This window comes from Pseudophryne corroboree, chromosome 2 (assembly GCF_028390025.1).
Source record: "Pseudophryne corroboree isolate aPseCor3 chromosome 2, aPseCor3.hap2, whole genome shotgun sequence".
Lineage (NCBI taxonomy): Eukaryota > Metazoa > Chordata > Amphibia > Anura > Myobatrachidae > Pseudophryne > Pseudophryne corroboree.
The window spans coordinates 116383132-116395833 of NC_086445.1; the positions used below are offsets into that span (position 1 = coordinate 116383132).

The 12702-nt window shown below is 46.6% G+C and overlaps 1 protein-coding gene across 1 annotated transcript in view; it reads right to left on the bottom strand.

The window, feature by feature from the left end:
• IFT88 (intraflagellar transport 88) overlaps window positions 1-12702 on the bottom strand; it is a 201417-nt gene that overhangs the window by 125724 nt on the left and 62991 nt on the right. Inside the window, exon 10 of the mRNA XM_063951641.1 lies at window positions 2053-2155. Within this exon, the coding sequence (XP_063807711.1) occupies window positions 2053-2155 (103 nt within the window). The remainder of the gene's footprint in view (window positions 1-2052; window positions 2156-12702) is intronic.

A 12702-nucleotide genomic window follows, 5' to 3' on the forward strand; every position in this document is an offset into this window, starting at 1 on the left:
TCAGGCTGATTTGGTAATGGAAATTAGGGAGAAAAAACTGAGTGGGTTCCCATTTTCAGAAAACCAGCAGGGCTATAATGCCATAGCAGGAGAATCCTCAGTGTGGGGTCCCCCTGCCATCACTAGCTCCAAAACTGGTCAGCCCACAGCAGTAATTCTTCGGAAAGTGGACGCCTCTAAAAATAGAAATGGTGTCCCGTCCCGAGCTACAACCATCCCTAGGCTATGCCCCGCACCCCTGGTGGCAGTGGGTGCAGGGTTCATGGTACGGTAATATTGTTCTTTACAGACGGCCTATAGATAACAGCATGGTAGCTCCAGTATACCGGCACTTGGAGAACCACAAGTGAGAGCATAACCAGACATTAAAGGCCAACTGGCACCTGTAGTCCGCCTGCAAAGAAAATATAAAAATAAAGACAACACACCTAATGTGGTAATGATTTATTATACAGCACCTTCACCTGTGGAGCGGCGTCCTTTAAGATCTTTTGCGTGGCCGCCACTTCCCCCAGGACTTGCAGCGTCTTCTTCTTTGATCTTCATTTGGGGGGTGGTGGCCTTTAAGCTCTTTAGCATGGCTACCGACTCCCCAGGGCTTTCAGCATCATCGTCTTCTTCAATCTCCACCAGGAGGCAGCGGCATGTAAGCTCTTTTTCATGGCTGCCGCCCACCAGTCTTCCTCTAACACCTTCTATATTCAGGAGCTGTTCATTGCTCCTCTTCCGGACTGACACCTCGCCGCAGCCATCTTGAATTTTTTTTTTTTAAATGGTGCCACGGCGGGTACACACTAGTCCAATGTCGGACATACCGGTCAGTTGGGAGTCAGATCTCCTGAGAATTGGACAATTGTGTGCCCAGCCTAAGGACTGGTGTTAAGAAACACCAGAATAGTTAATACAATATATGTAAATGGGCAAAGGTGTTTGACCAACTATAACAGTATAAAGATCCACAGGATTTCTGGAAAACATTAACTGTTTCAGGTCCTGAGGGCAGAGTTTGAGAACCACTGTCTTAACCTGGGTACAAACTGGACATAGATGTTGGCGCACATGCAGTCGCACCAAGAGAGAGGCTGATTCATGAAAGTATATACACTTACCGATCAGTTACTCAATATCTCCATACTGACATCCAGCTGGGCGGGCATTAGAATTTGTCCGCCCCAGCTGTGATTTCAGATCCCGCAGCAAGTGTATAGTTGGTGTGCGGACTCCCCAAACACACAGCCAGATGCACAGATATATTGGCCATTGGTTGTGCCGCACAGCCGATGTGATATGTCTGAACAACATTGTTCACAGATATGTTGGGTGTAAACACTTGTCGCCCCACTAGTGTTCTATCGCCTGTTCGCTCGAACGGACGATATATCACCCAGTGTGTTCCTAGCCCGATATATCACCCAGTGTGTGTTTTTGACCCTTTCAAATACTTTAGCAAGAGAAATATAAGGTTTGCATGTCCATAATTCTGTGGGTTTTAGTTTTCCTTGTTAAATGTTGGTACTGCTTCTTTTCTGACCATTCTAAATGAGCCTAACAAAGTGCATTCTACTGGCCTGTAAGCGCGATTCCTGACAAAACTTAATAATATAAATGTCATTTTAAGACGTCAGCCATGTAAGTTTCTACATATGTTTCTGTCTGGACAGAGGCGGAACTACCATTGGTGCAGCAAGTGCATTGCACCGGGGCCCATGAGGACTAAGGGGCCCACTGCTGCCCAGACCACCAATGAGTTATCCACTGGACCCCCCGCAGACCATTTTGAGAAACGTCAGTTGAATAGCCCAGTACAGAGAGCAGGTTGGGCCCCACTGCCTGAGGGACCTGCCACTGCCTCCTACTGTTACCCTCTGCCTCTCTATGTCAAACCCTGCCTCCCCCTGCCTTACGCTGTCACCCACTGCTATGTGGCATCTTGTTAACTTGGGGTGGGGTGGAGTTGGAAGGCCCAAATTTTTTTTTTGCATCTGGGCCCACCACTCAAAAGTTCCGCCACTAGAAAAACAGGCAGACAGATAAAACATGTAGCGTACATACCTGCATTGCTGAACATTTTATTTCTCACAATCACTTGGTAGGTGCTGAGTGCTTCTGAATACATTTCATTGGCGGAGTACTGGGTGGCCAGGTTTAGCAGCACCTGTTAATTATTTTACAGGGAATAAATTACTGGCGCACACAACTGAAGGCAGCTCTGAAATTCGTCACAACCACAAGGAGAAGCAGATTATGGAAAAACACAGTCTCTTTAAATCTCTTTACTTAACTGACAAATATTTTTTTTTACAAAAAACGCTCATAAAATTGTCATTTTTTTGTTAATGATTGAATTAGGTTAAGGCTATTTAAATAAAGTTTGTCCAAAACGATTTTCTTAAAAAAAAAACGAAGAAAAAACCCCCCAAAACCAACATAATTTTTTTTTTCTTTTTAAACTCCCACCAAAACATCAGTAAAACACTGATGGCCGTGTCATCATGACCATTGATGAACGGAACATCGTGAAAATCGAGACTTCCTGTTTCAGGCATCAGATCCTCTCAGTAGCCCCTGGAGCCCATCAGGAAGGAGAGTGGCTGTTTTTTTTTACATTTCCCCAGTGGCTGCAGACATTAGCAGGGGGGTGCTGCCGGGCTGACCGATCAGCAGTGATCTGCAGCACGGCAGGCAGTGAAGGGGGAGGAAACCAGGAATGCGGGGTCGGAGGTCCCTCTGAGAGCAGCAATTGCAGGAAGCTTCGCTTCCTGCTGCTGCACAGTGAGCTTTCTGACTGGTCGCATCTAGGGGGTCATTCCGACCCGATCGATCGCTGCAATTTATCGCAGCGCAGCAATTGAGTCAGAACTGCACATGCGCCGGCGCCGCAGTGTGCTGGCGCATGCCGGAAGGCCGTCGTTCCCTAGCGATCGCTAGGGAGGGGGCGGCACCGCGGCGTTTGGCAGCCACTATGGGGGCGCGGTCCGGCCAACGCAGGCGTAGCCGGACTGTGCGGGGGTGGGCCGCAGCGGCTGCGTGACGTCACACGCAGCCGCTGCGACCAGGGGCAGCGACTATCAACTCCCGGCCAGGCGCAGGAGCTGCGCTGTTATTCGCCGCTGTGCGATGCTTTTGTACCTGTGCGGGGGGGGGGGGACCCAGACTGACATGCGGGGCGGACTAGCCCTGTGCTGGGCGTCCCCCCGCATGTCAGGGAAGATGATCGTAGCTGTGCTAAATTTAGCACAGCTATGATCAACTCGGAATGACCCCCCCATATGCGACCATATAAGGGAAAGCCCAGCCTGGTGTGGTCATATCTGATGCGATCATGCCAGACAATTCTTGGATTGACTGCATAATATAACCATGTACTCACAAATGTCTGAACCTTCTGCAATGTTCCCAAAAATCACTCTAATAGGCCCTACACACTGGTCGATCTGACTGAAAGATATGAACGATCTCGTTCATTAATGAACGAGATACCGTTCATATCTTTCAGTGTGGAGGCACAAGCGATGAACGATGCGTGGCCCCGTGCTCGTTCATCGCTGGTGCTCCATCGCCTGTGCATGCAGGCCAATATGGACGATCTCGTCCATATTTGCCTGCACTTCTATGGAGCCGGGTGATGGGGGGAGTGAAGCAACTTCACTGCCCCCCCGCCGCCCGTCGGCCATATCCGCCGTCAGGCAGCTCGGTGGCGGATCGATCAATGTGTAGGGCCCTTAATGGTACTCAAACTTTTAAAAAGTAAAAGCACATTTCACAAAATGTGAATGATACAGGATGGAGTAAAACAACATATCCAGACAAGGGTAAGAGTTATGCAGATTCTTTCACCCAGCAACAAATTCCAAAGAATCTTGTGCTGACTGAGACCTGTGGAATAAAAATTGTTTCATCGGATTATCACAATTATAGAAGTCCCAGGTAACTCTGGGCACACATGCAGAACCTAGACAAAGATTCACCAGGTTCTATTAATGGATTCATTACTGATTATAAGAAACGCCAGGCCCATCTAGTCTGCCCTAAATACATGTACACATTAGGATTCATTTTTTGTCAGGAAGCCAATTAACCTATGAGGATTTTTATCACAAACTTATGTAAAAAGAGTAGTTACTTAAACCTGATTCAGTATAATTCTATTAACAAATATGTATATTTGTTAACAAAAGTAAAATTGAAATCAAGATTAAGTAGCTATTACATCATTGTATAATAATAAAAAATAAAAAATGTCAATTTTGGGGGCTTTTAGGCAAAAAATAATATAGGCTGTTAAGTGGTTATAGCCCACATTAATAGAGAGACCTCACCTTTCTCAAACACAGTAGGAATCGGGTTTTATTTTTTAAAATAAAGTGTTCCGTACGCTGTAATTCTGCTATATAGTATAACTGTTCTGCAACACTTATACTATATTCACATAACTAGTTGTATCTTATGCCAGGCATACACTGTCAGATAAAATGTCTGTCAACCAACAGACAATATACGTGACAGCCCGACACCCAGCAAATATCATGGCCATACACTGTGAGATATATCACAGTGTATGGCCACAATATCGGAGCTCTTCCTCTGTGAAGGAACAAGGGAAATATCAGGAGGCTGGCTGCGGCAATGCATACACTACCAGATGAGACTGACAAATCATCAGATCTACTGGACATGCTGGTTGAGTTTGCATGTCTGACAGACCGATAATTACCAATCAGTCATGCAAATACAGTGTACAATTTTCTGGCCGATCCACCGAAATCTGGTGGATCTGCCAGATAATTGTATAGTGTATGCCCAGCATCAGATATGTTTAGCAAATCAGACATGGTCAGTGGTCATCATTATCATCATCATCTCCCAACTTGCACCAAGGGTCGTGTATCTTCAAGTCTTTCTCTGTCAAACAGGAGCTATGTTGGGATGCATTTCCCATCGACACACCCTTACTGTAATTTTTCTGCTTTTATATACTGTACACCCTGCAAAACCAGTCTTAGCTCCCTTGGCATTGGGGGTAATTCCAAGTTGATCGCAGCAGGATTTTTTTTAGCAGTCGGGCAAAACCATGTGCACTGCAGGGGAGGCAGATATAACATTTGCAGATAGAGTTAGATTTGGGTGGGTTATTTTATTTCTGTGCAGGGTAAATACTGGCTGCTTTATTTTTACACTGCAAATTAGATTGAAGATTGAACACACCACACCCAAATCTAACTCTCTCTGCACGTTATATCTGCCTCCCCTGCAGTGCACATGGTTTTGCCCAACTGCTAAAAAAAATCCTGCTGCGATCAACTTGGAATTACCCTCATAGTGCGCTAAAAGTGCAAAACATGACCGAGTAGCCAAGACAAAAAGACGCCCATGTGCGATACAAAAAAAGAGCAAGTATTGCAGGTAAAAAAATCCACAACTTCCGTTAACATCCAAATGTAAATAAGGTCCTGTTCTGGTAGCTAGCTGGTCTGCAAAATAGACATGGAACAATCTATACATATAAAAAAAAAAAAAAAAAATATATAGGATTTTTTTACTCACCGTACAATCTCTTTCTCCGAGTCCATCTGGGGGACGCTGCGCACTTACAAACGGGTTACAGCATGTGGATATGGAGTTTGGCACATAAGCTATCAAAACTATCTCCTCCCCCCTCTATACCCTCCCATGTGCAATCTCTCCACAGACATAAATCAGAAAGAATTCAATGACACATGCGCTTGTAAAGTATTAATAATCACAAATTCAATTTATTAAAATAATAATATCATATACCCCACAGTCCACAAAACATATTAAAAACCCACAACATATAAAGTGCTATATACAGTATGATCTTTTATATAAAACACCACTCCCCAGGAGGCTAATTCAAGGATTTGTCCATATAGCAGCAAATATTAATCACTTTAATGCGGATTCTGATGGTTCACTTGCGACTGCAGTGCTTCAGTGTTATAACTCTGTGCACAGAGAGAATATTCAAGCTGGAAATCTCACAACATAGTGATAATAAAAGGCTCTTTATCTTGCAGTGTCCATAGGTACTACACATATACCTCTCCTTATTAGGATGCTCCCGGCTGCTGGTTGAATCCTTTAAGCACAGCTCTGGCTTGGAGCTCCAGATAGAAATGGAGGGCAGAGACAGTTTCCTGCACATGCAGGTCGGCTCTCTGTCGGTAGTCCAGACACTGTAGGGGCCGTATGTGCAGGTATGTGAAGGTATGCACGGACGACCAGGACGCCGCTCTGCAGAGTTGCTCAACAGAAGCACCCCCGTGAACAGCCTAGGAGGCACCAACAGCTCTAGTCGAATGAACCCGTAGTGGGTCAGGAACTGGAACAGCAGATGAAACATAAGCTTGACGAATAGCTGATGTGACCCAACAATCCACCGTATTCTTAGAGCCCGGCCAACCTCGCTTGGGCGAGTCAACAAGAACCAATAACGTGTCCGTATGGCGAATGGCGCCTGTACGGGAAATATAAATGCGCAAAGCCCTAACAAAGCCAAGTGACTATTTGCGCCGGATAAATCTGGACCAAAAAGGCAGGAAGTACAATGTCTTGATTGAGATGAAAAGCAGATACTACTTTTGGTAGAAAAGAAAGCTTAGTACGAAAAACTACCCAATCATGGAAAACTAACAAGGGTGGTCTGCAAGAAAGGGCTGCCAGTTCGGAAACACGCCGAGCTGAAGCGATAGCCAACAGAAAAACCACCTTAAGTGTAAGAAATTGCAACTCAACAGATTCTAGAGGCTCAAAAAGGAAGTTTCTGAAGAGCCGTAAGAACCAAATTCAAATCCCAAGGCGGGACCGGAGGAACATATGGGAGGCTGAATTCTCAGAACCTCCTGGAGAAAGGTGTGAACCTCCTGTGGGGTAGCCAACCTTTTCTGAAAAAGAACGAATAAGGCCGAAACCTGTCCCCTGAGTGATGAGAGCCGAAGTCCAATAGTCAGACCATCTTGACGATAGGCTAAGAGAGGTGACAAGCGAAAAACAGTAGGCGTAACCCTACCGTTTTTCACACCAAGCAATGCAAGATACGCCATACTCTGTGATAAATCTGAGAAGTGACCAGCTTCCTATCCTGGAGCATAGTCTTCAGCACAGAACGAGATAAACCGTTTTCGCCCTTAAGATGTGGGATTCAAGGACCATGCCGGCAAAGCCAGACGAGGTAAATCGTGGTGGCGACAAGATGCTTGAAGAAGAATATCCAGACGCATCGGTAGGCGGTAAGGAGCCTTGGTAACCATGGTGCGAAGAAGAGTGTACTACTGGCGCCAAGGCCAATCTGGCACTATGAGAATGACTGGGAGACCTTCTCGTCAAACCCGCTGAAGTAGACGCATAATGAGAGGAAATGGCGGAAACACATATCCCAGATGAAACCTCCAAGGAGCTGTCATGGCATCGATTAGAAACACCTGAGAATCCAAGGATCGAGACCCGTACCAATGCAGTTTCTTGTTGAGATGCCTTGAGGTCGATGTTGGGATTTCCCCAACGAGACACAAGTGCGAGAAACACCTCCTGATGAAGTTCCCACTCTCCCGGATGAACTGTGTGGTGGCTAAGAAAATCCGCTTCCCAGTTCTCCACTCCTGGGATGTGGACAGCAGAGATGACCGGAACCCAGCACTCCGCCCAACGGAGGATATGAGAGACCTCTTTCATGGCACTCCAACTCTGCATTCCGTCCTGTTTGTTGATATATGCAACTGCGGTGGTATTGTCCAAATGAATGCGAACCGGATGTTCCTGGACAAAAAGCTGCACCTTAAGCAGTGCATATCGGATTGCTCTCAATTTCAGAATGTTGATCTGAAGACACAACTCCTGACTGCTCCAGAGGCCTTGGAAATGATGAGACTGAAACACCGCCCCCCAACCCATGAGGCTGGCGTCCGTGGTAACCACCATCCAGGACCAAATGGCGAAGGGAGCACCACTGGACAGATTGGAGCTCCAAAGCCACCAAAGCAGAGACTGTCGTGTCTGAACCGACAGACGAAGAAGTTGCATATCTTTGGTCATGTTCTCAACCAACATCTGAGAATCTGAGCCTGAAGGGGTCGAGCATGAAACCTTGCGTTCGGCACTGCCTCGAACGCCGCCACCAATTTTGCCTACCACCTGCATGCACCCGAGGACTGAGACCCAAGGTAATTGTAACAGAGATCGTATCCTGGATTGCAGAACCTGAACCCTGTCCTGGGGTAGGAAAACTTTCTGATTCCTGGTGTCAAACAGGAGACCTAGGTATATCATCCTCTGAAAAGGAAGGAGGGATAATTTGGGAAGATTCACTATCCACCCAAAGGACTGAAGGGTATTCACCATGAGTTGTAAGTGCTGTTGAAGGAGCAACTGTGATGGAGCATTCAGTAACAGGCCATCCAGGTAAGGAGTGATGTTGACCCCGTGATGTCTCAGTACCGCAACCATGTGAGCCATGATCTTTGTGAACACTCGTGGTGACATGGACAAGCTGAATGGAAGAGCCCGAAATTGAAAATGCCAATGGCCTAACGCAAACCTTAGAAGGTTCTGGTGATCTTTCCAAATGGGGACATGTAGGTATGCGTACTTTAGGTCTCTGGAGAACTCCCCCGTCTCCATGGAACTGGTGATGGAACAAGTGGATTCCATCTTGAATTTTTTCACAGAAAGATACGGATTTAGACACTTTAGGTTGAGAACAAACCGTCCGGTTTGTTAACGAGAAAAAGACTGGAGTAAAAGCCCTGACCCTGTTGGTGTCTGGGAACTGGAAGAACTACTCCGTTTTCTAAAAGCGAGGAAACTGCTTGAATGAGGGCCTGTCGTCTGAAAGGATCACAAGGAAGGGGAGTGATAAAAAATAATCGGTTTGGGAGGTAGTTCCTTGAGGTCGAGAATATAACCTCGAGAAAGGACCCCAATCACCCAACAATCTGTGTTCGACTGAAGCCACTTTTCCCTGAGCGAAGTAGGCATGCCCCAACCACCAGCGATACCTCCGTAAGCCTCGAACCGTCATTCGGTAGGTTTGACGGCAGGTCTACGGGTTCCCTGAGTTCCTCCACCTCTGAATGCCCCTCTGCATGGAAATCTAGAAAAATTCCGAAAGGACTGAAACTTCCTCTGCCTTGGGTACGAAATGACCGAAACCTTGTTGGTTTCGGTTTTTGAGCAGCAACTGGAAGAAATGGACTCTTGCCCCCAGTGGTATTAGAAATAATCTTTGTAAATTCTGAACCAAATAGGAACTCCCCTTCAAAGGGAACCGCTGTCAAGGTCTGCTTTGAATCAGAGTCAGCATTCCAAACACGAAGCCAAAAGAGACCTTCTAGCCATTATAGCTAGAGCAGATACTTGTGACTGGAGTGAGGCAGAATCCAATAGGGCCTCGCCAACATATGTGAGCGCTTCTGAGATTTGTTCTGCTAACTGAATAGCCTCAGATGGATCGTCAGACTGCATTCCGGTCACCACCCGTGCTAACCAGTCATCCACAGCCTTAAGGACCCAAGCACCTGCAGGTATAGGTCGTAGAGAAATACCTGAGAACGTGAATATGGATTTAAGGACCGCATCAGTCTTCCTATCCGTAGCATCTTTTAACGACACTGACTGTACGGAAGGAATAACCGTAGACTTTGCAAGAGGCGTGATAGGGGCATCAACCTTAAGAGAAGTCTCCCAAGATTGTTTGTGTCTTCTTCTGCAAAAGGGTACAGATATTTCAACTTTTTAGGAGCCAAAAACCTACAGTCTGGTTTAAGCCAGGCCTCCTTCAAAATATCCCCAAAATGTGAATATGATGGAAACAGAGCAAACTGTCTCTTCTGTCGCTTAAAAAGTGAGGTCGAACTCTCAGACGTGTCCTCCCACTCAGGGTCTACTTCACCTTCCTCCAGAGGAAATTCTGCCGAATCAAGCTCCTCCTCCTCCGGGATTGTTAAAGTGGGTGGTGACTGTAACCGCTTAGTAGCCTTGGACCCTGAAGGAGGTCACAATTTTATTTAAAGATTGTGCTAAATCAGAGACACCTGGGGGTGTGGCTTAACGGACAAGCAGGACGGACGTGTCTGAGTGGAGCTCCAGGCCATTGCATCTTAGCAGCTTTAATTAGCCCTTTCTCAGACTACGCCAAGCTCCCTCCACGCCGTACATCTTATCCGCATCCTACCTGGACCTAGTGTCCACAGTCTCAGAGCCGGGGGAGGGGGGCTTCCTTCAGGGTTGAGGCCTGTACATACCGCTGCAGCTGGGAGCTGGATTTCCGCGGGAGCCCGGATCTGCCTACCTCCCCGAACAATAGCCGCGCTGTGTTGCCTCCTCTCCCCTCACTCGCCGGGACCTGTGGTGACGCCTGCAGCCGCTTGGGAGGTCCGGAGGGAGCGCCAGGGCTGCTGCCAGGGACCACACACATAGTGCTGCCCGGCTCTGTCTCTTCCTCTCCGATACCTGTTGTGGCCGTTCCCGCTGTGACGGCCAGAGAGCGTGGCGGCAAGGGCAGAGGGGGGAGCTCACTACACGCTGCATACACAGTGCCCACCATCATCCTGGTGGGTTCTTCAGGCTGCAACATCCCCATGGCTCCATTACGGGTCCTACTTGTCTACTCTGTCGTGGCAGGTGAGGGGGGGTGAGTTTGATGGGGGCTGTGTTCTGTGTCCTGGATGCTGGCTTCTGTGCTACCTTCACTTATACATGACTATGTACCTGGCCTGCAAGCCAGAATCTATTTGATTCTGATCCACCTCATTTACTTATTTCTCCCAGTATTGCTATTAATACAACAAAGCCCCAGAAGGAAGGAGTTCAGACTGAGCAATTTCCAGCAGGGATTTCTGCTGGTGTAGCCCTACCTGGGTCATGAATAGCTGTTTACAGTACTTTTATTACTACTACTTGGCCTTCGCTTCTATTATGTGGGCACCCTCCGATGGCAGACTGTGATGACTACATCTTCCACACTATCTGTCTGCTGCTGTGATTTTCCGTACACATTTGCCATTGTTGTTGTGGGGTTTTTTTTTGTGTTTTTTTTATCTGCTTCCCTCGCTCATCACTGTACCCAATTGGAGCTTTTAGGGCATCAATTCAGTTGCGGCGCAGCAGCCGATATGTCCAGGGCTGTAGCGGGATCCATTTGCTAGCTCCTATATGTTATTTTGCCCTTTGAGGATGGCATCTTCTTATTACTATCCGTAACCTACTGATCTCATGATGCTTGTGTAACCGTTGACCACTGGGGATCCATGCTCGCTGATGTCTCCCTATTTTAACACTTCAATACCTCTACTATGTCGCTACTAGCCTGCTGACCTTGTTCTCTGATCTCCGTAATGATGCACTGAAGTATGGGCAGGACTGGAAAATCATCTCGTAAGAAAGTTAAACCTTGTCCCAAAACGGAAACCTCTCAAACTGACTTGAGACCCTTTTTTCTCCCTCACCAATCAGCTCTACACACCAGTCCTGATAGACCAGACTCTTCTCCGACCCAGTCTTTTCCTCCAAGTCCTTCCACGATGACGGACTCGTCTTCTCACATGACTGCTGGTACGGGTAAAGAACTGCAAGAAATTTTGACCTACATCAAAGCTTTACCTAACAAACAAGATCTTCAAACCACTATTAGACAGGAAATCGTGTCAGTCAAAGAAGAGTTAACGGTACTCTGAGCGCCTTACAGAGCTGGAAGACGGTAGGGAATCAGCGAACAAAGCTTTCACTGAACTATCTGACATTGTAGCTCTTCAAAACTCTGAACTGAGGCTCATGAAAGCTAGGATTGAGGCTCTGGATAACAGGGGGAGGAGAAACAATATAAGAATTAGGGGCCTCCCTAAGGACTTTCAACCAGCTAATCTGATTCCTGCGTTGACGAAGGTGTTCAACAAAATTCTAGAAAACAATCCCGGTGAGGAAATTATCTTTGATCGAGCTCATAGAGCTTCGACCTCGAGGTACTCATTCAGATAAACCCAGAGATGTAATTTGCAGACTGCATTATTACTCTCAAAAGAATAAGATAATGCAGAAAGCCCGACAACTGGATGGTGTAGACTTCAATGGAGTCACTAAACAGATTTATCAAGATTTGTCCTGGTACACTTTACAGCAACGACGAGCACTACGCCCTCTGACAGATGAGCTACGCAAGCATCAAATGAAGTACAGATGGGGTTACCCGTTTAATTTACAAGTGTACTTTTCGGGAAAACCCTGCTTCCTTCATACACCTTCGGATCTTCCGTCCTTTTGCAAGACTTTAGGCCTTCCACTGATTGACGTACCTGACTGGAAGGATCCACTAGCCCAATTGGACTTCTCGAAGTCCCTTGAGAATAAATTGTCATGGCAGACAGTTCCGAAGACTCCTCATCTTTCTCGGAGCCCTGCGTTGCCCGCCCCCTTTGAGGAAACTGTACTCTGGGACGTTGATTTACCTTGAATTCCCTTTTTTGTGTATACCGTTTTGGGAGCGAGAGATCATCAGACCTACTTCTTGACCAGCGACAATGTTGATAAGTATATCTCTGTGATTTATGTCTCTCTCTGATATTTACCTGAGATGATTTTCCTTTTCATGATTTAATATGGTTCAGTTGTTTACTTATAACTTTGAAGTGTTATAATTATGCTATGTTTCTTGCTGTTACTATTTGGTGATGTTATGTGACATTGACCCCC